At 37.3% G+C, this 27,713-nt stretch overlaps 2 protein-coding genes across 7 annotated transcripts in view; both read left to right on the top strand.

Annotated features, from left to right (window-relative positions):
* LOC109984978 (RNA-binding Raly-like protein) overlaps positions 1 to 1,354 on the top strand; it is a 43,651-nt gene extending 42,297 nt beyond the window's left edge. For all 4 annotated transcript variants that reach the window (XM_020635159.2, XM_020635162.2, XM_020635160.2 and 1 more), the window contains one exon: positions 586 to 1,354. In XM_020635159.2, the coding sequence (XP_020490815.1) occupies positions 586 to 627 (42 nt within the window). In that variant the 3' untranslated portion in view covers positions 628 to 1,354. The remainder of the gene's footprint in view (positions 1 to 585) is intronic.
* A 3,694-nt stretch (positions 1,355 to 5,048) lies between these two features.
* On the top strand, positions 5,049 to 27,422 carry lrrcc1 (leucine rich repeat and coiled-coil centrosomal protein 1). 3 transcript variants are annotated; one of them, XM_065954249.1, is made up of 20 exons: positions 5,049 to 5,574; positions 6,220 to 6,425; positions 6,581 to 6,646; positions 6,819 to 6,986; positions 7,576 to 7,742; positions 8,692 to 8,907; positions 9,331 to 9,530; positions 10,292 to 10,451; positions 10,703 to 10,851; positions 11,860 to 12,064; positions 12,330 to 12,469; positions 13,679 to 13,880; positions 14,530 to 14,715; positions 14,975 to 15,149; positions 15,631 to 15,794; positions 16,015 to 16,223; positions 16,434 to 16,571; positions 17,230 to 17,365; positions 18,179 to 18,323; positions 19,662 to 19,773. In XM_065954249.1, exons 1-19 carry the CDS (start codon positions 5,531 to 5,533, stop codon positions 18,287 to 18,289), a joined length of 3,042 nt encoding a protein of 1,013 aa, XP_065810321.1. In that variant the 5' UTR covers positions 5,049 to 5,530; the 3' UTR covers positions 18,290 to 18,323; positions 19,662 to 19,773. The 3 variants fall into 3 exon arrangements, with proteins under 3 accessions (XP_065810321.1, XP_020490923.2, XP_065810323.1); XM_020635267.3 differs by lacking the exon at positions 19,662 to 19,773 and having other exon boundaries at positions 5,050 to 5,574; positions 18,179 to 18,424; XM_065954251.1 differs by lacking the exons at positions 5,049 to 5,574; positions 6,220 to 6,425; positions 6,581 to 6,646; ... (12 more) ...; positions 16,015 to 16,223; positions 16,434 to 16,571 and adding exons at positions 20,996 to 21,105; positions 21,311 to 21,470; positions 21,948 to 22,058; ... (2 more) ...; positions 25,916 to 25,954; positions 26,411 to 27,422 and having other exon boundaries at positions 19,662 to 19,797.
* Positions 27,423 to 27,713: the final 291 nt, after the last annotated feature.

The raw sequence follows: 27,713 nt of genomic DNA on the forward strand, positions 1-27,713 counted from the left end.
GATAGACTGTCTGGCAACAGATGCACCTCTTTATACCCCCACAGAACCATGAGCTTAAAAGAGTAAATGAGTGTTTTCCACGATCAAGCAGAGCCAGAAACTCCTCTTCTCTTAATGCCTTGTCATTCTCTGTATCTGCGAGCGTAAGGAAAAGCAGCTTCTCAGATTATCAGTGACGACAGTCTGACAAGCTGCGGAGATAGGAGTTTGTCTCATTTGCACTTTCCATCAAAGAACATTTAAATTCAGTGATTTGTCTTTGTATGAACAAATAGCTTTGAGATTTAATTTGCCTCTTGGCTGACATTTCCTTTCCTGCTGTCCTTAAGTGGCCGATAACAGAAATCATTCTCTTCCTCTATGAACGAGATAGATCATTAGGATGATGGTATAATGAACTGTAGGTAGCAGGTAATGTAGTATTGTTTTTTTTTATGTTAGTCACAGCCTCAACACCTTTTCTGTGTTCCACTCGAGTCTAAGAACATTTAATTAAAGCACCTAAAAATTAAACTTTGAATGAAACTTGGCTTGGAAAAAAGAAATATTCACCACTTCTTTCTGTTCTTTTCTTCTTTATTCAAGTTGGTAAAGCCTACCTACTGTACAAGAAGTTGGGAGTACTGATACCAGCAAAACCTTCTTCATCAAGAGGGTGTATTTGAAATTAAGAAAGCTATGACGGGAGCGACTGGCAGCTGAAGACGAGTTTCTCAAACTTGTGTGTTGCTAGTTTGCCTGATTAGAACACGGCACTTCTTCATCCAAATGCTGGTTAGGAAATTATCTCCAGACTACTGCAAGATCCACTGCACAGAGAAATCAGTATCCCCCATTCAAACGTATTGCCTCTTCGAAAAACATGGACAATAAATTGTGTGCTTAATATGATATAAACAGGTCTGTATTGTGAATAAAAATACAGTAACATGATCAATCAGATCAACCAGGAACTCTTTTGTTGTACTGCAAATGTTTGTTTTTTTTGTTTCTGTGAAAACTGTGACCAGCCGTGAAGCCGGCAGAGAGCTAAATATGAATGTAAGAGGAACACCATTTCTTTCACATTGATGTGTTTTTGCTTTTTCTGTACATTTGGTTGATTTGTACAGTATGTAATTTGTTCACATTGCCTCCACATGGTATTGTAAGCATTTCATTTGTTAAAACATTATAAGTTGCTTGTGTTAAACTCTGTGTATGGTTAAAATAAGTTGATTATTTTTTATTATCAGCATGTTAAAAATGTGGCTGTTATGGATCATTTGTATTCATTACATCTGTTGTACAGCTATAGATGATATCAGATTTTGAAATAAACCTGTTCCTCCTCCCACAAAAGGAAAAAAAAACACCCTGCCTGCCTGAGTGTACAGTCTTCTTCTCTGTTAAAAACAACAACCTTATTACACTGAAAGTTATCAAAACTAACTGAACTTTTTATTAGTAACATTGCATGAGCAGCAGATTTTGAAAGTTGCCACCTAACTTAACTTTAAACTTTTCTTCTACTTTCAAAGCAGATTTGGATTTGCTTGCAGCATTACTCTATACATACAAATGTCTTTCTTCATTTACTCAGTCCAGAACTTTAATCCAAACCAAAATATTCCAACAACTAATGGACAGATTTTTTGGTTAATTTCTGTAACGTCCTTTGTAGTTGTCAGAAAAGTAATACTGATTTATCTACAGGATTTATGTCTTTTCCTCTAGTGAAACCATGAGGGTGTCATTTATTGTTTGGAATTACATTTCTCAAATAACTTTTGGATGGACTGCTATCATATTTGATACAAAAAAACTGTAACATGTTTTCTAAGTACTACAGCAGCAAAAAAGGAGCACACTCGACAATGAATAAAGTTTCAGGTGCACAACTGCAAGACTTAAACAGAAACAAAATAAGTCAGCACACTAAATGTCCCTTTTGAAACGCTGATGAAGGCCTAGTGCTGAAACGAGCCCGTTGTTGTTTTGTACGCTACTCTTGCCCTGATAAAATTTATTTGAAGGACATTCAGTGTGCTGAGTTTTTTGTCTCTGTTTCAAAGTACTGTGCTTAAAGTAGATACAGATTTGAGGTACTTGTTCTGTTATTTTTTGCCATTTGGTGCATAATCTTTACACTGTACTTTGCTTCACTACAGCTTCAGATGACATGATATTACAGGTTTTGCTTTTATCTGAAGTATTATCTCAACAATTGATTTACTAAGTAAATACTAAGTACTAAATAATCCCAAACATATAGTTTCAACCAACCCTTAAATGCTACCCCACATTAATGTAGGAGTGATAATTTAACAATGTATTAAGAAGTCTTGAATAATACTTTTAATGCAGTACTGTTTTATGCAGAACTTGCATTAAAAAAAAGTGAAATTACAATGGGGTATTAGTAAGATGTAAAGCTAAGGATCTAAAGGCTTTATTTACCAGTGCAGAAGTTTGTTTCCACCAGGATGAAGGTTCATATAAGAAGAGTTCTTATTCATTCAACTTAAAAGTAAAAATGAAAGTACCTTAAATCTGTACTGCAGTGGCAGGCTAATTGTACTTAAATCCAACAGACCGAGGAGTAAAATTGAAGTTTAACTTCTGTGATTTTTTCTCCTCCATCTTTAAATTATTTTCCTAACAATGAGGAATAGCAGGCAGAAATAAAGACAGAGTAACACTCCAGTTTAATTATAGCATTCCTTTACATTAATCCTGCTCTAATTGGCTGTGACATTATTCATCTCTTTTTTAACACAGTGCCCTTGAAAACTCCGGCCTATGAGAGATAAGTGGTGGTGAAGCAGATGGCATTTGTAATTCACTCACTTCATTAGCACCAGATCATCATTTGCACAGGTTAAGGAGGGTCGCTGGCTGGGTTGTAGGTATAATTGGTTCCATCATTGCTGGCTAGAAGCCTGTGAGTACTGTGATCAGTCATTCAGCTCCTCTAATATGGACAATGTTTAACTTGTGATGAACTAAATCAATCACGAGCCTGTAGCTGCTGGAGAAATTAGGAGTATAATAGGGGTCAGGATCTTTTCTAATACATCTGTGATTAGCCCTAGTCGAGTGAAGACGCATAACCTGCAGCAAGACTCATTTTACAGGCCCATAAGTCAAAGACTGAGGTAATCTGAAAAGTTTAATGAATTGTATCTCATAAGAAAAGATAAAATAAGTAATAATTATATTTATTATGTTGCACTTTGAATAATTCAAAAATTGTAAAGTCTTCAGTCAGCAGATTTGTTGGCTTTACCTCTTCATAACCAATTTTACTTTTATTGTAGCAATGTCTCGATTTTTATTTTCAAACTTCTTACACCCTTTAACATGGATACTACTACTGGATAGATACGATATGTCTCATATTTGATGATGTGCATAATACTTTCAAGTGTTTCTGAAATTTGTGTGACATGTTTTCTAACTTTTATTGGAGGCTGCAAATTCCAGTTGTCATTGTTTTTGTTTTGAAAAGTTTGGTGGGAACATTTCCTCTTGGTCACTTTAGCAGATGGAAAGTGTTGACGGTATTATAATGAGGTTTACTTTAAAGTAAAAGAGGTTTCATGATGGAAGAAAATTATTTTCAGTTTTCTTTGTGTTAAATGCAGCGTTCTATCATAAACCAAAAACTCTTGTTTGACAGGCATTTCTTGTTTTTCCCTTACAACTTGTTTGTTGGTCTTAAACAGCAAACTTCAGTAATTACTACATTTTCGTGTAAGATTGCCGAGAGAAGCAGCTGGGATTTAAAAGGGAATCAAGCAGGAAGATGTTAAAAACTGAACAAAAACAGGCCAGCAAATACGTGCTTTTCTTAGGGAAGTAAACATACACAACGCAACAATGACAATGTCAACACAGTCAACAGTGGATGCAAACAAGCTAGCACACAAATGATGTGTCTGAATAAACACCATAACAATATTAACATATTATATAAATGCTAACATGGTGTATGATTTGGATGTTTTTGTTGTCTTTTCTAAATGTAATATTAATGATATGAATTTAGTTTAAAGCCAGTTAGATAACTTTAAACTTAGCTCTTGAAATTGGAAACTGCAGTGGAGGGAAGAAAAATCTAATCTAAGACAAGATAGTAACTTCTACTGTTTATAAAGCTCACACTATGAAAGCATCAGGCACTATCGCCCTGAAAATTGATCTGTGAGCTTTCTAAACCAAAACAGAGCTCAGGAGAAAGTAGCTGAAGATTTGCAAGAGCCACACATGAACCAAAGGATTCATGTATGTTAAAATAAAATTGTCTCACAAGAAGAGTATTTAGTCTACAGGGAAGAAAGGGTGTTTGAAAATCATGTTGAGCGGCATCTCAGAAAATGTAGAATCCACGGACGTTCATCATTTTTGGAGCTTGCTCGACATCAGGAACATAAATAGATCTGAATATTAATATCAGCCTCTGATGCTTCCATTTTTACCATTTAGTTTGTATGTATTTCTAAAGCTACATAAGTGCAATACTCAATAACTGGGGTGACCCTTTTAAAATACAAACAACCCATCTGACTTACAATTTCTGACCAAGGCCTTTGTCATGTTCTGAAATAATTTGTATACATGTATAAATTTTACTTTGAACAAAGTGAACAAATTTAGTTATAAGCAGTTAGAGTACATCAGTTTCTTACGTCCCCCTTCTGAAACACGCATCTATATTATATTATGGACCTACTGTAATGTAAATGTATAATGAACATCCATAAAGCCTTATGTATATTATGTAGGTTTTGCTGATTTATCAAACTGTATTGTGGGCTCGTGTTTTTTTTTGTATGGGTGGGATATGTATGTATATATGTGTTGTGTTGTGTGTTTGTATGTATATATGTGTTGTGTTGTGTGTTTGTATGTATATATGTGTTGTGTTGTGTGTTTGTATGTATATATGTGTTGTGTTGTGTGTTTGTATGTATATATGTGTTGTGTTGTGTGTTTGTATGTATATATGTGTTGTGTTGTGTGTTTGTATGTATGTATGCTGGCTGCTGGAACACCTACATTTCCCTGCTGGGAATCTTATCTTATCTTATCTTATCTTATCTTATAAGACACACGCTAATAGCCCGGATGCAGGAAGTAAAACTTTCCCGGATGTCACCGTTAACTACGTCATGTGAACAGGAACTTGGATACTGGAAGCGGTCGATTCAACTCGTCGCAGGCAACAACAACAACAACAAAATGCTTCTATCAACTTGTAATTCCTGTTTTAGCTATTATAAATAATAATAATGTAATCTCTTGCTTATTCTGCTTTAAAGCCGCACGTTTAACTGTTCGGACTGAGTTTGCCTGAACGCTGATAAACTCTTGCTAACATGCTAGCTGGCTGCATCAAAGTGTTAGTAGCATGAGAGGTGTTTAGTTTTTATCAGCGTGTTTAGTTTATATCTCTTTTTTGTGTGTGCTAACTGTGAGTCTTGAGAATAAAATAGTCTACAGAACAAATAGTTGATAAGTAAAATCACGTCAGCTGGATGTCGTCGTTATGGGAGACAAGGATCTGAGTCTTATAGACAAGAATATAACCAGGTAAAAGTTGTTATTACTCACTACACCTGTTTTCGTTTAGTTCACCTGTAACGTTGCCGTTCCTTGAGTTGTTTCAATGCTTTAATATAGCCAATCATTTGCAAACCGAAAATGCTCCATCACTAAGTGTTGTGTGAGGAAAGTTCACATTTTTTAATATTTAATTTATAACCATTTACGACTCTGTTTTTTCACATTTACATTTAATCTTCCATATTTAATCTTCCTATTTAAGACTAGTAATGCTTAGTTAAATCCTGGTTGTATATATTCACATTCTTATTTTTGATATCTTTTAGTACTTATTTACTTGGTAGTTAATATTATATTATGTTTAGATTTGCAAACATTGTGTTTTTTTACTCATATTGTGTGTTTGGATAACCTGCTGCTGTAACGCCACAATTCCCCATTGGGGTGGTCTATTTCTTCTGTTCACGGCAAACCTTTGTAATAATCTTGTTGTTAATTCTCTTCCCCAACAGAGATTTGAACACTTTGTATACGTTCCCCTCAATAGTCTGCAAAAAAGATGTTTTGATAAAGAAATACTTTCTTTCAGTGGTAATGGGCCGGTGTACGGGGCTGTGTACAAATACATTTTGTGTTGAGTTTCTCATCTCACTTCATTGTTTTCTTTTTCAGTTTGCTGGAAGTCCCCATTAGTCCCACTGTAACATCCCTTAATCTGCACTGCAATCACATCTCAAGGATCGAGGGTCTGACGTCAGCTTGGCACCTGCGGCACTTAGACCTCTCCTCCAATTGCATTTCTAAGATTGAGGGTCTAGGTTCCCTCACTTCCCTGAGGACTCTAAATTTATCATGTAACTTAATCGACAAGGTTGAAGGTGAGTCGTTAGTCACCCTTATAGTTTGAGACTTAGTGCTGCAGCTTAATGGGTGTTCTCTAAGCCATTATTCTTCATTACTGTGTTTTGTGTTTACGCTGACATGATGGGCTTTAAAATCACTCAGTTGTTTACGTCTCCTCCCTTTACCTCAGGACTGAACGGCCTTGTGAACCTAACAAGTTTAAACTTGTCCTATAACCAGATAAACAACCTCACAGGTGAGTTTAATAGCACCTGAACAGTTTTTATTTTTATATATAGAATAGAATCGAAAGTTTATTTATAAAGCACATTTTATTACAGGTAAGCTCAATGTGCTTTACATTGAAGACAAAAAAATGCTCATATAATAACCCAAATGGTGATTGACATGTCAGTCGTCTCATTTAGGCTTGTTATATCTTCATGCCACGGACTTTAAGTTAAAGCACCTCAGTCTCCATGGCAACAATGTGGACAGCATCGACCACCTCCTGCAGTGTCTTCTGGGATTGCAAAATTTAAGAGAGGTCTCTTTGAGAGAGTATGGCAAAGACAACCCTGTGTGTAGGTCATCAGGTAAGAAAAGGGGAAATTCTTTGAGAACAGTTAAAACTTAAGGACCCATATTTTTCTTGTAAATATTGACAATTAACAGAAGAGTCAGAAGCGGTTACATCCGTTTATCCGTGGTACATTTATCTCTCTATGGGTCTTGTGTTCTTGTCTCTTCATAATTGGTTTGAGGGCAGGTTTTATAAATGTGAAAATGTGTCCAGTGTTTTCCTTTAAGTATTGCTGTGCCCTCATTATCCTTATCTTCATGTTCATGATTAATGCACAGCAGTAAGTGTTGAAAGTGCGTGTTTAAATCCATGTGGGCATACTTAAAAGCATTCTTACAACCCACACTGTCAATATGAGTGGATACATCTATATTAGCGGTGCTCATTTCTCATCAGATGAGCCGCATCAATAGTGCATGTGAGGATGTTGAGCGCTGACGAGAGGCTGTTTATTTCTATAGATTATTTGATTTGATGCAACATAACCACAATAACACCAGATGTTTTATCCAGGTCATAAACTCCTTATGTGATTATACTGAATAATGGGGTTTGTGGACAGTCACTCACTTAAATCTTCGTGTGTGTCTGTCTCACTGCAGGTTACAGGGAGATTGTTATGCAGTCGTTGCCACAGATCTCTGCTCTGGATGGCCTGGACCGGCTGGGAAATCCTTCCCATCAAGGTTTAGGGAGTCCCTGTGATATCCCAGGACTGGAGGACTATGTGGACCTCCTACTGTCCTCAGATACCAGTAACAACGAAGCAGTAAGTAGCGATGCCTATTTACCAATGAGCAACTCTTATTTGTCCAGGGAGTCCCTTTTGATGAAGTCAATATTCAGCAAGAGACACCTAGCATAAAGCTGTGAACACTTATTCCAAGAAGATTCCAAACACAGCTTATTTACTAAAGATAAAGATAAACTTTATTGATCCCCCATGGGGGAAATTTGTGCATTACAGCAGCTCCAGAAAACAGGGGACGGGAATATACTTATTAAAAATAAAAATAGAAGTTAAAATCAAATCAAACATATTTACATACTACATTCATATGTAATACAAAAAAGGCATTTTAGATCCATTAAAAAGACAAACTTTACTAAAATTGGGTGTTTTAATAAGGGAATACAAAGGCAATCTTGTAAAGTAGTCCAAGCAAATTGGGAAGAATCTATGTTTATATGAGAGTGTGCAGAAAATCATTATGACTTAGTACTCCTTGAATACTTGAAAACTCTAATGCTAAAGACACGGAAGGTATATAATGGTTATATCTTCATTGTTCAAATGTATTTTGTATCTAAAAAAGTCTTATAGAGACTCCAACAAGTCATGGTCTTGTTCCACAGTTGTACATTTGGATGTTAGAATTTCATAGACACATAGGGTAAAAGTTGAGTCATTTTCCAACATTTCTCCATCCTCTCATTTTCTGAAAGTGCTATTAGAAAAAGAAGGGTCTTTTATCATCGAAAGTGAAGACTGAATTACTTTTTGCCTTCTTGCTGTGATTATTATACCGTCATAGTGAAATCTTATCTCTTTATCAATAAGTTTAAATGTATTGCACCAGATGGCAATATCCATCTGTTTTTCCTATGAGTCAATCAACCAGCTGCAGTGGAGCGTAACACAGCCACAGTGGAAAACCCCGATGTTAGAAAATGTTTCCAGTGAAATGTAAAAAGGGTAATTGAAGTTTTCATTGCAGGGTAGAGGGGATGTTGCTCTCACCACACCCCGCATTGATAAGGTGCTGACCCAGTTTCGACAGAGGATTGCCTCTGAAGCTATCACAGATCCAGTCACACAACCGGATCGTCAGAGCTCCCAACCGTTTCGTTCCACTGAGGCTGATCCAGCAGACCCTGTTAATGAACAACGCATCAGGAAACTGGAGCACCAGGTGTCCCAGCTCATCCAGCAGGTGCATGTTCAACACCAAATACAGCCGATAACTTATTTATGAAGAAGTATTTTTGTGTGATAATATATAAAATATACATACTGAACATGTTAGTCAGTTATTAATAGTATTACGCCTATAGTAGCTAAGGATCCTCTAAATATTTTATAAACCACAAAAATATAAATGGTAATGTTACATAAATTCCACAATTAAGAGAACACTATTCTTAAGCTTCTTCATTGGTGCCGTTAAGAATCTATGTAGATTAAGTATTTGTTGTATAAAAGCAAAATTTTACCTTTGTTACTGCAGGTGTTAATGTTAAGATTTAGCTGCAGTCTTTATATTTAGTAATTTGTTTGTATTTCTTCCAACATATAGACTGATGAAAATTTATTTTTCCTGTGAAATATTATGACTTGTTTTGCAATATTTACCCAGGCTCCTGCAGATGACAAATCCAGTGTTCCTGCTCATCCCGTGGTGACGGTACGGAAGGCGAAGAGGGACACAGATCGTACATCAGAGAGTGAGTGCGACAGTGGGAAGGAAAACAGGAGACGCACCAGGATCCCAAAACATCATAGCAACGTTAAATCAAAGACGAACTCCAAGGAGACGAAGAGCTGCAGATCAGACAGGTGATTCTGCACTAAAAGATATTTCATCTGGCAGGTTAATGACTCTGGAAAGAAACTTTTTCATGTCACTGTTATTTATACACAACCTGATTCTGTAATATTGAAATACATACCAAGCAAAGTTCCAAAATGTTCTCATATTCAACTTTGTTAATGATTTAAGGTGCTATAAGATACTAAATTACAAGCAGGGAGTGTAGCTTAAGATGTTACTATCACATTTATACACTTTCAAAAGTCATCTAACAAAAAAGTGTTTAAAATGTGGGAGTTGAAAAAGCTTTAAATAAAAGCACCATGTGGTAATTGGTATTTGTATTTTCATTCAGCACACTTCATAATAATATATCAGGACCGTTTTTACGGAAATCTTTATCCCTTTCAGCTAAAGGGTTAAAAGTGCTACATTTTCCTTTCTCTGCCATGTCGTTAACTTTCCTACTCTCTGTTAGAAATTACAACTGTCTACTCACTCCTGTGATTAATGGCCATGCCTTTGTGGTCAACCCCCTCATCTTACTTCATCAGCTGCTGATGACATGCTCTCAGGAATCAGTAATTTAACTTAAGTAATCTCCAGACTGTCCTCATCTAAAGCAAGGTGATTTTCTTATATTAGGTCTGAATTCAATTCAAAGTTGTTCAAACTTTGCCTACCTGCAGAAGTAATCTGCTTTGACCTTTATAGAGCCAGACATTAGCTAGAGGGCTTTAATCAATTTCCCAGCTGGCTCAATACTTGTGTTTTGTTTTATGTGCAGCGATCAGGAAAATCATAAACAGAGGAGTTTAAAGTCTGCTAAGGGGACCACAAAGAAGGTTGGCAGTGCAGGGGGTCCAACAAGGAGGGTACCTTTGAAAGCTCCCAAGACCTCCAGCGACATGAGAACAAAATCCACCGAGGACGAGGAAACCTACAGGGTACTGCATGGATAGGTCACCTGCCGAATGAATGGCAGCTTCTATTTTCAATAATTGAATCTAATATGGAAAAGGTCATGTTCACATACTGGAGGGGAGTGGACCTACTTTGTGTCTTTGTTCCCATGTGTTTTTGTAGTGGCTTAAGTAACCTTTAGCCACTAGCATCCAGCAGAGTTGAGGAGCAGGTCATAGATGGCTAATTAGTTCACCTATATCTATTCACATGCTAACATGTGTGTACCATTCAGACTATTGTGGAGGAGCGAGACCAGGAGAGGGAGAGGCGTTGGAAGGCTGAGCAGGCTGTGAGGAAACTAACAGAAGATCTCAAATGCCTGCAGACAAAGGTCAGCGAGGAGAAGGACCTTCAGAGCATGGCCCTGCACACCACTGACAGGCAAGAGGACACATACGTTACCTCCACAGGAATCAGCTCTATCTCTGAAGCAGATATTATGGGGAAAAAGTTAACATGTTTCTGTGGATTTTACTTGTCAAATGCATAATGGATTCTCACCCACTTTCTACCCTCTTCATCTTTTGTTTTGGCTCTCTTGAGACCCGGTCCTACTGCCTGTTTCATTCTTGAACAATGAGTATCCATCCAACCATAAAAATTATCATTATCACTGGTCCCGTAAAGTCTCATGAAATCATCTGGCTCCATTACCCCTACAGCATGCCTGCAGTTGTCTGTGATAATAACGCTACTTAGTATAAAGATCATTAGCCTACGCATCCTTCCTGCTTTTAATGCTTTATATTTAAATTCCAGAGGCTGTAATTATCCATAATTAAATATGCCTATCGCTTTCCCCACACGTGTGAAAGAATTTCTCTGTGTGGGTTCTTCCTCCTGCCCCGCACAGATAGAGCCATGTGCAGCTATAATGCACATTATTCTTGGTTGCGTCACACCCTGCTTAGATAAATCTGCATTATGGCTGTAATTAGAGCCTGGTGACAAGCATATGTCAGCATTATTACATGAATCAATCTTAACTGACACTTTCTAATGACACAGAACGTGCCTGCTTCTATTAACTCCCTCGCTAATCAGGAGATAGATTACAGAGAAGGGACTCATCGTACTGTAGGTGGTCTCACGCTCTTTGGGTTTCATAGTTGTAATGTGCATCCTGAATTCTCCTGGCTTGTTTTTTTTCTCTTCTCCCCAGGATGCCCTTGTATGTGTTGCTGTTCCCCCTTTCTCACTCTCTCCACATTTCCATTTTCTCGTCCTTGAGATAACATTTCGACTATCTCTTATGTTAGATGCACTCAATTTTAAAAGCTGTACAATTTTAATAGTGGGACATAAAACATAAAGGGTTATCCCATAGTTGGCTGTGGTTACATACCAATTTACATACACAATAACAAAAGATGCTTTCTCCCCATTTAGACTGAAAGAAATGTTGCTAAAGGAGCGATCGGGGCGATCTGAGCTGCAGACTCGTGTTGAGGAGCTGGAGGGAAAGTGTCAGTCTCTAACCCAGCAGCTGGAGAAGGCCCGCAGCAGTGAAGAACAACACAAGACTTCACTGTGCAGACTGGAGGAAAGCAACTCCCATGGAGAAGCACTCAGGGCTCGCAGGCAGGCTGAGGAGGTAGAGAAGCTGGTTTAGTATGCCTGAGAGCACACGTTTCACCATATTGGTACAGCTAGTTTATATCGAGTCATACAGGGGTAAACATATGCATTCTCTGTTACCTATAACTGAACACATTCCTGTGAACCCATCATTTTTTCATAATATTGTTTAACGTCCTGCATAATGAATAAATGTAGACAGGGAAGTATAAGGCAATACAGGGTCGTTTGGCTCTAACAGTATGTGACAGGCTGCTGTAAAACGTTGTCTCTTTCTTAAGGTGAAGCGACAGCAGGAGCTGGAGAACAAGGTAGCCGCTCTGAAGAGAGAGTTGGACATCCAGAGAGCCTCAGTGTGTCAACATAAAGACAAACTACAGCAGCTGCATGAACTGCTGGCATGCAGAGAACAAGAGCACAGGTTTGAATTTGAATTTATTTAATAGAAGACAATGTAATTTAACATAGTTTCAATACAAAGCATGAAACTGATGTGCTGCATAAAGGGTACTGTATATAGCTATTGCTAATTTCCAACTCGTGTCCCTAGTTGGGCCTTTGGGTAAACAAACAGAGTAAACATGTACAACATTTGATTTTGGGTAAAGCAGACTGGTTTTAAGTGTAAAGGGTTTAGTAGGAAAATAGTGATGTGCTGTATTTAAGTGCACTAAATAGTATTAGAATCAAAACGTGGTGACACTTGTAGGCTTGTTTGTGTTTGATAAACAAAATTTGTTGAAACTACAACCAGATAGTTCGGGTGAAGCTTCATTGCAATGTTTTGAGTATTAAACCACTATGCAAATTAACCAAGCAATGCCATTAATCAAAAGACGTGCCCAAATGAACCATGAAACTTTATTGCCTACCGTAAACTTTCTCCTTTTCATCCTGATCACAAAGACATTTCTTCATAACAGACTCTCAGTAAGAAGAGACATTTATTTCCTAGAAATTGTATTCCAAGGTTTATCACTTGAAGCCCCAGCAGCCTGAGTTAGACAAGTCAACCTGTTCTCCACACAAGCTCAACATTAAAACATTAATGACAGGAAACACGAAGCAGCAACCTCAGGTGAGTGCAAAAACTGTAGTTCCTCGAGTCTCCACTTGAGGCTGGCTCCAGAAACAAAGGAAACTCCATTAGAGCCCATATTGAAATGTCCATTTTAACAGCAGAATCAAACATGTTTACAGCATGGTATAAAAAACTATTTTGATCCAGAGACATTTCTTTATTTGTTAAAAAACTGAAATGGGGTGAATTCTTTATGACTCATCCGTATGGATTATATGAAGGATAAGTGCATACATTCAAGGCCCACCTCAACTCCACCTCTTTGCCTGTTGGTAGAATGATCAAAAGTTAGGCGGAGATAGCTTTTCCAATATGGCGACCACCATCGCTGGGCTCAAAACGTCTCTTAAGAAACCAATGGGTGACATCATTGAGACTCAGCCATGTTTTATTCAGTCGATGACAAAGACAAAGCTTTTGATTGGCATATCATTTTGTTTTTATAAGGTTTTTTAATCTCTTTTAACATTCAGTGTAAATTAGTGTTAGGACTTGTATAGTTTGATTCACATATTATAATGCACCATCCGTGTTTGCCTTGTTTCACAGAAAACAGCTGGAGTTGCGGTTGCAGCCTGGTGGGGCAGATTTCCATGAGGCAGTGTCCAAAGAAGTTGCATTAGTTGAACAGAGACTGGCTCACAGGGAGGCAGAGCTGCAGGAGAAACTGGCGGAAGGAAGGAAACATTACGCTGCTCTGGAGGATGAGTTCCGCATGGCGCTAACCATCGAGGCCGCTCGCTTCTCTGAGGTCTGCTTTAAACATGAAAACATGGCATACAGATGACCTGTAATCAATGCATATTTGTCCTAAATTTTAAATCTTTCCACTTTTACACAGACCATCTCAAAATGTATGACTGTCCTGTAGGAAATGGAAATGATTGAACTGGAATTGAACCCAATCTAGTTAGACTGCGGATTTTTTCAGCATGATGAAAGCTGAGATTGAATAAGATCATCACTGGAGAAGTAGTCTGTGATTGCCACAGGAAGAAAGCATTACAAAAAGATTGGATTTTTATCAATCACTTTTTTGTTTTGGTTAAAGGTTTTTTTCTTCCTGTGCATGAAATGTAATCTAGTCTTGATTATTGCAGCTTTCACAGTATTCTACTGTACTGTGTGTAACATTTGACTTTTAGAAACCTTAAATAAGACACAAGTCGACAAGACAAACAAAAACAATAAGTCATTGTAATATGTCTTTATTTAAACCTATAGCTCTCCAAGATTTTCTGTCAGACCTGTAATGATGAAATTGTCAAGCCAGTAAATGTTAACTTTATTTGTTGCTGGAAACTTTCAGAACTTGTTACGTACCAATACTCTCATTCAAAATACAACAGTCTGTAAAAATCCTGGATATTTCATTCCACATCCTCTCTCTGCCTCTGTAGGTGAAGGAGTCCTGTGATCAGATGACTGCAGAGCTTGTCGGGGTCAAGGCGACACTAGCCAAGTCCCAGGAGAGGGAAAAGAAATCAGGCTCTCTGGTGCAGGAGCTTACAGCCATGGTCAAAGAACAGAAGAATCGCATCTCTGAGCTCATCAAAGCCAAGAGAGACGCTGTGACTGATCTGAAGGTACAACAGTTGAGTCTAAGAGAGAAAGATCAAACAGATTTTTTAAGTGCTGCCTTTATCTCCTTTAAGATTGATTTTTCTGATCAGGTAGATGTGTAGAGATAATCACTTATCTACATTACTCTTTGCCCTTAAAAAAAAAAGGTTCATACCCAGCCTGCAGGATTCATCAGGAATGCACAATTGTCCTGCTGCCTTTCCATCTGGGACAGATGAGCGATGATCATTAATACTGTCTCTCTGTCTATCCCTCTGACAGAGCCGCATGCATTCTTTGGAAGCAGAGGTTGAGCAGGACCGGCGTCTCAGCCTGCAGCTGGAGTTGCTGAAGAAAGACAAGTCTCGACTGTTGTCTCAACTCACAGCTCAGGAGTCGGTGATCGATGGCCTGAGAGCAGAGAGGAGGATCTGGGGTCAGGAGCTCGCTCAGCAAGGTGGAAAAACATCCATGGGGGAACTTTTTCTTTACTTTAAATGAACCTCATACTGCATGAGACATATAAAAATCAACAAACACTTTCACAGGTCTTCCATTGGATTCATCTAACTAGAGAATGCATTAACCAGGGGAAAGCTTCTTATTGGCTGTTGGAAAAGATAGCAACATTTTACATTTTTATGGTTTGACTTAAGAGTTAGCATGAAGAATATTTAATTATTTACTTGCTGCTGTTTCAAGTAAAGTCTGCCATCTAGTGGCTATTTGGAAGAAACACACTCAAACAAAAAATCAGGATCCCTTAAGGCCTTATAATGAGATAGAGAAAAGGAAAAACAAAACAGATATGAAAGAAGAATTTCGCCAAATATTTTTTATTGATTTAAAAAATGAAAAAGAAAATATACTAAGGAATAGTATAGTTTAATTTTAAGCCAATTAAACCAATTCTACACTTTTATGAATATTTTTTGTAGGAGCGTCCTTGGCTCAGGATCGTGGACGCCTGGAGGCCAGGATCGAGGTTTTGAGCACTGAGTTGGACACTCAGAAGAAACACAGCGAGAGAGATATTGATGCCCTAAAAATCAAATCCAAAATCATAGATGACCAGACAGAGACCATCCGCAAACTCAAAGAGGTATTCAACAACTGATTGCTAAAGTCAGTGTGTGTTTTTAGTAAAGTAAACCAACAATCTCATCATTCTTATGAGCTAGTAATCAAATGTTCCTATTTGTGTTCTCTTCAATGGGAATTCTACATGCATGTTGATGTGTATTTGGTAACATTTTGATCTTATTCTGCTTTTATTTGCCTCACACTGGAGTAATTTCTCGTATGCGCTCCTGCTGTCTCAGGCCCTACAGGAGCGTGATGATCAGATCCGTAGGCTGCGTGAGGAGGCAGTGAAGGCCCAGAAGAGGTTCCAGCAGCAGCTGGAGGAGGAAACCGCTCGGCAGGCTGAGCTGAGGGAGCGGGTGGAGCATCTGAGCCTACGCAAAGAGGAGTTAAAACAGCAGCTGGAGGATAAAGAGGAAGAGTTAGCGGAGGTCAAAACTGTTTACAGGCAAGTATTTCAAAAGAAACATAGACATGCCGGCATAAAATTCTGCATGTTTAGTATATATAAGAGTGTTGTTGATATAATAACAGGATTTTTACTTGATAGGATAAAATGAAGTTGTACTATAGAGCTTCCAATGAAACCCAAACATTCATGATTCATGCGGCTTATCACAGTTCTCTACTGAAGTTGAATTTTTCTGTGTTTGCTTAGTGATTCCAGTAAGAAGTGGCAGGAAAAGGCGGGGCTGCTCACTCGGCTGGAGAGCCAGGTGAAGCGCATGAAGGAGAACTTTGATTCCAAGGAACAATTGCTCCTGGAGGAGAGAGATAAAGCAACAGAAGCACAAAAGTATAGTATTCTCACCATTTGATCAAAAATGAAATGATAATGTTTACATAACCCAATAGAGACGAGGGCATACACTAGTGGAGCATTAAAAAACATTAAGTGGTATTTTATCTTTTTACAAAAAGTACATAGAAAAGTGTTGGTACTTTAAATAAAGTGTTTTTTTTCATTCTTTATCTTAATGTGTATGGGAGTATGTGAACACATGCTTGTCCTGTCACTGTTCACCTCCTGGAAACAGTTTAGAACAGCTCTGCAGCTCTCCCTTACCCTGGAAAAGTTATAATCTTGGTCAAGAAAGATAATACAATACTTGGTTTCCAAATCCTAAAAAAGTCTTTGGTTCCTTGAGAAGTTTGGGTCTGTAAAAGCTAACAATATAAAATTAACACTATTCCATTTCCATCCTTAACCAAGAAGAGAAATAACTTGAAAGACTAATATCTGTAATGAAATAATACCTATGTAATTTGGTTCAAATCATGACCTATATGTGTGAGTTAAAACAGAAGCAGTAGTGAGTGCTAATATATAAATAAATGAAATCAAATATGTGAAGAATGGGGCTGACCTCATATGCACATGCTTGTCATATAAACACCGACAACATCTTCAAGATGCTTTACTCGATGTTTGTTTTTTGTCATCTGTCTGGCAGAATTGCATCGGAGAAGTTACGATGTGTTGATGATGCATTTCGAAGACAACTGGAATCAATCCAAGCTGCTCATCAAGCCGAGCTGCTACGACTGGCGAACGAAAAGCAGAAACAGATTGAGCACGCCAATCAGAAGGTAAAACACAGACACTTCACTAATGCCTGGTTTTCCTACAAGTAACAGAGACTAACAGACTCTCACTCAAAAGGATGAAGTGTTAATCTGTTTTAAGTAAATATAGATCATGACTCTGATTGAAATAGTTGTGCCTGATATTGTACATAAGTCTGATGTCATGTTGCTTCATTGAGCTCAAAACTACATTTATGTGGTTACTAATGGTTTCAGGACTCTGTTGTTTAAGACACTGAGATTCTTCATTTGTATAATGACAAAGATTTGTCATTGAAGAAGCAGAGGATTTTCTGGCACAACTTCACCAACTACGAAGGTGCATGAAGAGTGAATGACTTGAAGAGGTAAAAAAGCTCCAGCAACACTGGATGACCCTTATGAAGGCAACAAGCCTGTCTAATTTGTTAATAAAGTTGATCTTCATACTACAAGTGTTGCTGGAGCTTTTTGACTTCTCAAAGATTTGTCATTAAAAATAATTTTGACACAGCTGATAATTGATCTCCCGTGGTCCTCTGTTAATCTCCCAAAATCTGTATATAACTATGATATTTCTTTTAAAAAATAACAAGAAAAAGGTGAATGTGAGGAAATAAAAAACCTGTCATACTAATTTTCAGTTTGAAAATTTCCTGTCTGAAACTGGCGTCTGTGCTTTAACTTGTCTTACATCCATCATCTTGATTCCTAGTCATTTTTTTTGTTTTTATCCTTAAAGCTTTAAACGTCTTAAACAGCTCCAATACGAAAACAAACTAGTTCAAGGACTCTGTACTGATTACTATACTGATCTGTGTTATGTCTCCTCTTCAGGTTTTTGAAGTGGAGAGGGAAATGCGTCAGCTACTGGAGGAGACAGAAATTAACAAGAGGATTATGGAAGAGAAAATGAAACGTCTTACAAGTGTACTAAAAGACTTCTAACACGAGATATGTTTCTTCAAGGAGCTACGGCAAAGTAAAGATATGAGCAACCCATAATGGTTGTACAAAGTATTTTTTGTTAATTATATTTATTTTATTATATCATGATTTTTCTAATAAATTCTTTGAAGAGTATTTTTTTTAAATGTTATCTATAAAATTGTGTTTTCACAAATTCAGGATTAGAATCTGGGGTTTGTTGGAACTAGTAATTCAAACAACTTGATTTGATAACAAAGCGATATAAAAAGGTATCAACATTTTTTTTAAATATAAGACATATTAAAAACAAAACGTTTTTTGAAAAGCTGAAGGATGTAGAAACAAAATGGACACATCTACCTCAGTTTAACTTTTTTGCAGTTACCTGCATTTCTAGATAAATCTATCTTAAAAATTAAATTACAATCTCTATCATTCAAATGAGGAGTGAGTAGTACATAGATGTGATAACAATGAATTAACTCTTGACACTGCAAATTTTACCATAAGAGGGGTTTAAAAAATCGCCTTTGCTAAAGTAACAGTATTGCAATGAAAAAATACTGTTACTAATTCAAAACAATACTTAAAATAAACAAAAGACAAACTACAAAAACGTGCTTGTGGAAGATGCCTCTATTCAAAGTAATACTTTTATTATTTAAATACCTAATTACAAGTATGAATACTCTACTTTTGCTTAATCTACAACAGTGACGTTTAATACGTAGAATTGGAAAGACATAATTTATATCGGAAAGGATAATAATTGATCGAAGAGATGAGACGTGATAATCCCTTTCTAAAATTTAGAGGAAAAAAGTGAACAGAAGCATTGAATAACTAGTGGAGTACAAGTATCGTAGATTTAATTTTTGCAGTATATTACTTTCCACTTCGATACACATCGAGCTCAACTAAATTTTTCAACTATTTTTTTGTTTGTTTGTTTTGTTTTTTACATAAAGTCAGCTATTTTTTGTCTCAAGTCAACAAAATTTGACCAAATTTGTCAACAGTATGCTATACTAATTTAAACAGAATATTACAACAGAATCACTATATCACATGATAAGATTTATTGATCTGAATATACGATTAAGATTCTACCAGTAAATAGATGATTGTTTACTCGGTCCGGTTAAAGAGGGGAGGGCGGGGTCAAATTCGGGTTGAGGAGGGGCATCGCTGACAGTGAGGGCACGTTAGGAAAAAGAGTTGCCGTGGCAACTGTACCCTAACGTAACGTCCGTTGATTTACCCTACAGGTACCGCCGTCGTGCTTCTGAGGACACGAGAGTAGTTATGTGAAAGTAAAGAAAAGTCTGTTACAGTAGGTGAACACAGAAAGCTAGTTTAAAAAAAAAAAAAGTACTAATATCTTTCACAGAAAGAAGATGGAGTTTGAGACGACGGAGACTGTACGCTCAACACCGAGTCGCCATGAGAAAAGTTTGGGGCTCCTGACAATGAAGTTCGTCAGTCTGCTTCAAGAAGCGAAGGATGGCGTCCTTGATTTGAAAGTGGTCAGTGAAACAACGTTGGCAGGCGTCGTGTTGATGTGTGTGGGGTTTTACTGTGGGGGCACATTTGAACGGGTTCCTTCAAGAAAGTGAACAAAGGACTGCCAGGGAACCAGTCAGGTGCATTGATCTTCTGAACAGGTGGACTAGCTGGCCGCCATTACCCCCTAGCCTCCTCGTTTGTGGGTTAAAAACATCAATTTACAAGCAGTGAAGGAGCTTTACTATTGGTCAGAGTGTAATGTAGCTTGCCGCTGTTAGGTTTTACACATTAATTAAACTCTTACTGTGGATTTAAAGTGATGTGAGGGTTCCCGGATACATTATTTCTGACTTATCTCCTATTTAAAGATTTTAGGTAGTAAAAAAAAAAACGTCAAAAGGCATGTGGCCTAAACTGCAACATAATTATAATTGAGTGTATTGAGCATATATTATTGAGCCTCTTTAAAGATAATTAAAGCCTAATATAATCACAGTGAATTTAATTGCCAAGTCCCTTGATACCCTCTTTTAATGACCTGGGAGATCCCCAGAGGCCGTGTAAGGTGGGAAACCACAACATTTTATCTCCTGTTCAGTTTGACACCAGTCTGGCTGACAAGCACAGATGTTCCTGATCCCTTTTGAGCTTACTGGGGCTTGATGGAAATGTTTTACAGTGTCAGATTGAAGAAAAACATGGTCAAAACGCTGACAGATAATTTACTTGTCTTTGTTAATCTTAATTGTGGACTTATGGAAGTTAACATCCTGCCATGAGTTCAAATAGCGTTCTGTAAACAGCTCTTTCTGAGCTCTAATGTTTTGACCTCTGGATGTGACTTTGCTAGACCTACCTGAAGTGTCTTCCACAAATTTACCTTCTTTTCATCTCACTATCTGATAAGTAGTTTTCCCTCTCTCCTTGCGCGCCAAAGCTGGGTAATGTTTACACAGCAGGCTCCTTACACCCTCTTCCAACCTCCTTCCTCCTCTGCTATTGTGTAACTGTCCTCTCCTGCCAAAGGCTCTGATTTTCTGTTTGTGCAGCTTAATTTGCCTAATCCTTGATTTCAAGTCTCTTTTTTTTTTCTATTCCACCTCACATGTTTGCAAAAGAAATATTAGGTTTCCTATTAAAAGTGATTCATCTTGAACTTGAAGAGTTCATATAAAGCTGCAACTGAGTGGGCCACTTCATGTCTGTGTGAATCAACAGGCTGCAGACAGCTTAGCAGTGAGGCAGAAAAGGAGGATATACGACATCACCAACGTGCTGGAAGGAGTGGGGTTGATTGAAAAGAAAAACAAGAACATAATCCAGTGGAGGTTTGAAAAATTATTTTCTATTTTTTTTCAACTTTTTGACATTAAAATGCCTTCAGTATTGTTGAGCTCTTGAAAGTTGTGGATGTGAATTTCTCACTTGCTATGGCACATAAAAAACAACTAGGAAAACAAAACATGACTAGTTTATACCTGAATTGACACCTCACATTTTTGCCTTTTCATATGTAACCTTCCCCGGGTCCAGGGGAGAGAACTCAGGCAGCCAAACTCAGGAGGTGCAGGAGCAGGTGAAGGTTTTGAAGGGCCACATTTCTGAGCTGGATGCCCAAGAGAAAGAACTCGACAACCAGAAGGCATGGCTGGAGGAGAACATCAAGCAACTGAACCACGATCCCCTCACTAGTACATATCCTTTTTATGACAACTGGGATCAAACAGAGATTTTTTTCTTGTATTAATTTAACAATATTTGTTCAGTGTACTGTTTTAGTTTAATCTCTTTTTACTTCTTTACTTGTCTTTAAATTGGAGTGAACTATTTGTACTTTTATGTAACATGTCATGAAGTTAGAGTTAAAAAAAAAAAATTGGATCTTGTTTCTTTCAACAGTTTGTTACTCGAGTCCAATTTGGGCCTCATTCATTCTTACGGACCTGGGAAAAAATCCCCCCTTTATCCCCTTTCACAGTCTTTGCTTGTTAAACAGAGAAAACCCTACAAAGGGAGGATTATGAATATAATTGCTATTGTCAGTCTCCATTGTGCTGTAGCAGCCAGGTTAATCCTGACTTCCATAATACTCATTCTTGTTTTTCTACTTCATTGTCTCCATTTCACTACCTTTAAGAAAACTTGCTCCCTGTTTCCTTAACTCTTCTCCACTTATAAATTTGTGACTCATGAAGACATCTGCAGTGCCTTCAGCGGAGACACTCTTCTTGCGGTGGTGGCTCCTGCTGGGACTCAGCTGGAAGTACCCCTACCTGAAATGGTGGGTCAATTCTTCAAAGTTAATTGAGATGCTTTTGCTTATTCTGTACAGGCTGTTGGTTATGTGCTTTAAAACCAGTGGCTCAGTGGTTTCGGGCCAAGCTTTTGATCCAGACTTGGGCCAAGATTCCAGACTAAATTAATGGATCTTTTTTTATTTGAAGACATCAAACCTGCAGCCAGTTGAGGGCAGTAGAAACATGGTGTGAACACAACAACAGAGTTTTTTTATGTTAGAAAAGCTTACTGCAAAGGCTGGGAATGATTCCATGAGAGCAGTGAATTTGAACCAAAAGATTGCAATTTTAGGCCAAATATGTTTAAATATGTCTAAAATAATCAGTTGTGCTTTTGTTTATTGTAACATTGACTGATATTTTTGTTGTGATTTGTTTCTTCATGTGATTCATTGTGCATATTTAAACATTAAACACATGTGAAGTTCTAGCTGGTGTAATAATGATAAACTTATGTCCTTAATCTTTCTCCTTAGGGTCATAGTGGTCAGAAGAAGTACCAGGTGAACCTTCGCAGTCACTCGGCTCCGATCCAGGTCATGCTCATCAACAAAGATTCAGACTCTGCAGTACCTGTGGTTTTCTCTGTGCCCCCCACTGACGACATCTGTCCAATGCCAACTCCACCCAGTACCCCTGCCAGCCTGCAAAGGTTCCCTCTCACCTCATCACAGTACTCTACCTCCAACATCACCTCTTCCTACTGCAGCCAGGACTCTCTCTGCTCAGACCACCAGATGGTGCTGCCAGAACACGATGACGTGTTGACGCCATCGTCCAGCCCTCCAGATGTACAGATGGGTAAGGAAACAAACTTTGAGATTTTTGTTCCTCTGTAAGGTACTTCAAAGTGACTGACTAGTGAACTCACACTGCAGGATGGTAAGATCATCCTGTGTGCCAGAGGAAGCAATGTACAAACTGAGATGATCTCATGTGATTTCTCTTGATCTCATGAACAAGCAGATGTAAAAAAAGATAAGAGAGGAGGACAACAGACTTGTTAGTTATGCTGGGCACTGAGAAGAAAACAGGAGTTGAATGCTTAACAAGTCTGGATCAGGAAATGCTGTGGAGACTTAGTTTATAGAGATGTCTATTGAAAGTGTTTGTTTATGCTTAAAAGTAGCTTGCTAGCCTAAATTATTTTGTTGCTTGGTAACACAATCAATGGCTCTTTCACCTTTTCTCCTTCTCAGTCTTGTTGGCTAGTGTGGTCAAGATTTAAAAATACTCTCTTAATTAATTCAGATTTAAATACTGAAATATCAACAACAACAATATATTGGTGGCAGCTCCGATTAGTCTGCTAGCTGGTTTGGATGTTTAATATTGGATTTATGAACTATGGTTGCCCTAAAGGCCAAACATATTGAATGAAATGCGAAATCATTAAAAAAAGTAATTTCATGAAACACCATAAAATTTCACCAAAGAATATTACAGGAAATGCTGAAACGTATCATACCAAGCAAACATTTCATTAAACACATTTTACAAAACGCAAAAAAAAAATCACAAATCACAGAAGAATAGAAGAAAATGTTAAAATATTTAATCAAACCAAAAATAAAAGGAAACGTGAAAATATTCACAAAACACATGAACATTTAATGGAACATAAAGAACATGTCATTAAATGAGAAAGAAATTCATGAAACCAAAAAAACATTTCACAAATTTGAAAAATACACTTTCAGGAAAAGCAAAACCATTCATCACAATGCAACCAAATAAACATTTCACAAATGTAGAAATCTTTTATAAAATGCAAATATTGGCAAAAAACAAACAAACAAAAAAGCACAAAAAACAATCTTTTTGGGGGAAAAAATCATAATAAACTACTGAAGTATCATTAAAATTCAAATGTTTTCTACAAACAGAGGAAAATACGCCACAATATCAGAAAGAATATAAGTATTTACGGTAACCCTATGGGAGCTTGTGAAAATAAATAAAAAAATTGGTTTTATTTTTTTTTCCAAAAATGGTTAAAAATAACAACCAAAAATAGGCCCCAATTAAAAAATAATCCCTTGTATGTTAAATAAACAGCAAGAAACCTTGTCCTACACTAACCCCAGCTCTGTCACGCTGAGACGCTTTCATTTTCGTTCCTCAAAGCTTCTGCCAGATTCATGCTGACTAACATCCTCCACCCAATGAGTCACAGGACGTTGCTCCCACTTATAGCTGACATTTATTAATTTTGGTTTGTGTACCATAAGAGTCCACAGTGATGTTTTTCGCTAAACACACACTGCTTGTTTTACTTAAATGAGAGGAGAGATGGCAGACAAACTCACAACACGCTAATGGAGACCCACCCAGAATGAGCATTCTTTACGAATATATAGGATAAAAAAGAAGTACACTTATAAGCAGAGATACATTAACATAACATTGTATTAAGAAAAATCCAGTAACCTAGAATTGGAAATCAGGAAATTAAACCTGAGGATACATTGTTAAAAAAAACTGCTGTCATTGAATAAATCACATGAATTAGTTGAGTATTTATTTCAGAAGCTTGCCGTCTATCAGCGGACTAAAAAATGTCAGATGTCCGCCTTTCCTGCAATCAAGGAAATGTAAAAAAAACAAAACCTCCCAGCTTGCATGTGAGTATCATGTTGCTTGAAGCAAAGTTAGAGTGCTATGTCAGTCATCAGAGCTTACATAGTCTGTGCAATACCATTATATTAGGGGGGTGGGCCGCCCCCCTAATATAATGGTAGGGGAAACACTGTAGTTATCTGTTTAACATGGATAAGCCTTGCAAATATCCCATCTTGCTATGTTTGTTATTGTAGTCTGTTATTTCATGTTTTTGCGCTTTTAAGAGGATTGCAGGGGGGGAAGTCATCTTGTCCGTATCTCACACATGACAACCTGCACCCATTTTGCCACCCAGACCACAAGACTGTGACTGTTCCCTGATCAAGTCATGGGAAATTACAAAAAAATACAAATCTACATAATAGTCTTCCAGTATCTTTGACAAACTCACCACTTCCTAATCTGGTTTTAGGTTTATAAGAAATATATTTGTCACTGTTATTCTTAGTATATACGCAAGCAAATATAAAACTGGGTAAGATGCTTCAGCACTGTTACAGTGAAACATGAAGTCATAATGTCTTCCTGAAGAAAATGAGGAAATAACACAGCAGCAGCACAGTGAATATAAACTGGTGGATTATTGACTGTTATATATCACAATTATGGTACAGATGACTCTTCACAAAGGGGTTCGGCCAAGAGGCTATAGTTTAAGACTGGTCAAAGGTGAACATTTGTTGGACAATTATTGCTTCAGTGTGAATACAGTAGTTGAGTTATTAATCGTGCAAAGGCAAACTTAAATCCTCACACTAATCAGACCCTGTGTGTACAGGTACGTTTTGTTCAGCTTGCTTTACTGTATATCTTAGTGCTCTCATTGATGTCCCATGCTCACTGCAGAGTGTCACAGTCGGTCATCAATCATATTTGAGCAGCATCAGCTGGATCTGGAGGACCCGGATTTCCAACCTGTTCTGGAAGTGAGCAGCCTGCTGAAGCTTAGCGCTGCCGGAGACCACATGAAGGATGACAGAGAAGGTATGGCACAGGGACATAAACACAGTTCCACAAAACAAAAAGCAGAGTTTATTCTATACTCTCAGCTTGTTTAAGGTTAGAGTTTGTATCTCTAGCTTCAGTACTTGGAGCTGTAAACATTACTGCTGATTAATAATAAAATCCCTATATATGCTACTTAATTTGAGTTTATGTTACATAGGTTTTAAAAGTTAAAGTTTCACAATAATATGACTTACTTTTTTCTGTCTTGTAGGAGCTGTTGACCTGATTGATGAGCTAATGTCTACTGATGGTGAGCGTCTAAACCTGCTTTAGCTTACCTTCACTTTATCTCTTGCTCAGTCTTTTTGGCTTTTATGCTCAAGATTTAAAAGTACTGACTTAGTTAACTCAGATTTCAATTCTGAAATATTAACAACAACTATATTTTTGTTACAGCAACGATTAATCTGCAAGCTGATTTGGAGGTTTAATATTAGATTTCTAAACTATGGTGGCCCTAAAGGTCAAACATTTCACAGTTTTTCCGACACTTTCAGAAAAGTCAAGGATCAAAGGTTCTATTTGTAAAATTTGAATGCAATCCAATCAACAGTTTGTCAACCAAACTGGTTGACCATTGTTGTCTTCCCTGGAGCTCTGTTGCAGGCTTGTCTAAAAACTTTACCTACAGTCTTTCTGTCTGTCTTTGCCTTAAACATGTTTTCAAGGTCTATTTCCATATTATTTCTCCTGTATCCTCAAACAGGTATGTACTACAACTTCAACCTGGATGACAACGAGGGAGTGTGTGACCTTTTTGATGTGCAGATCCTCGATTACTGATGTCAAACAGAGCCTGTACTGTTTGCTAATACGACACACTCCAAGCCCTTTTCTGTTCCAGTTTCACAGATGATAAATCATACATTAAATTATCATCTCTAAAATCCATCTAAAACTATTTGCCATACAACTTTATTTTAATGTACTGGCCTTTTTCCCCTGAGCCAACATCAAACAAAGTGCCTGAAAAAAGAAGATCGAGACATTCATGCAGGCCAGATTCCTTTTTTTTATGGTTTCCTGAGTGAATATCTACATTGTTCGTGAGGGATTAGATGCCTGAGTGGAAGGCAGCCAGCACAAATCCCTTAGCCTCCTACTTCTGTTATGCATGTAAATACCTTTTATATTGTTTTGTATCAGTTGGTAACCAGAGATTTGGACCGTTTTTATTTTCTGTAGTTAATGAACAGCTTGTGACTGTTGTGCTTGAGTCTATTTTGACAATAATTCACAACATGTACAAGGTTATGTACATATGTCACTTTCTTTACATTGAGAGTTAATTACATTTTTATAAAAGAGGTGTATTGTATTTAAAAGTGAATATTTTGTTTACATTTTGTAAATTTGTTCTCGTGAAATGCTGGAAAGTTTTCTTTTTTAAATTATTGTGGCACTGCCGTACTTGGCCTCGTTGAGTTTTTTTTTTTATCCATATATCTTATAATGAAAGGTATACATTTGATTGGGAAATATTTTTTACTTAATTTAAAACAATTTTTTGTTTGTTCTAGTTTGTTTAAGCTGATGCTAGTTGACTGCCTTAATTTATTATCTAAAATTGAATATGTTTTTGATCTGAAAAATCCAAAGTCGAGAACCATAAGTGCCATTTTTGTATAGGTATAGTATTTCACACAAGAAATTACTTTTTTCTGTACTTTTAATTTGCAAATTTCTTCAAAGTTTTTCAATAAAAACATTGGTCTTGATTTGAAACTATTCATTTCTGACAAATAAGTGATTTAGAGAATGACTTCTACATACACAGAAGACTTGTTTCACCAAACAATACCTTACAGTTTATCTCTAAGTTGAAACACCTTTTTGTTTTTGGCAGACTAAAATGTTCAGTTAACAGATGGAAAACTTCAAATGGTTTCCACATGAGACTGAAGTTCCAGATCCTGACCTGCAGCAACACTTTATAAATCACTGAAGCTGTACCAGCTGGGAGACAGGAAAACAAAAGAAGCCACAAAATAAATTCAATTCCCCCCCCC

Source organism: Labrus bergylta, chromosome 4, assembly GCF_963930695.1.
Source record: "Labrus bergylta chromosome 4, fLabBer1.1, whole genome shotgun sequence".
Taxonomy (NCBI): domain Eukaryota; kingdom Metazoa; phylum Chordata; class Actinopteri; order Labriformes; family Labridae; genus Labrus; species Labrus bergylta.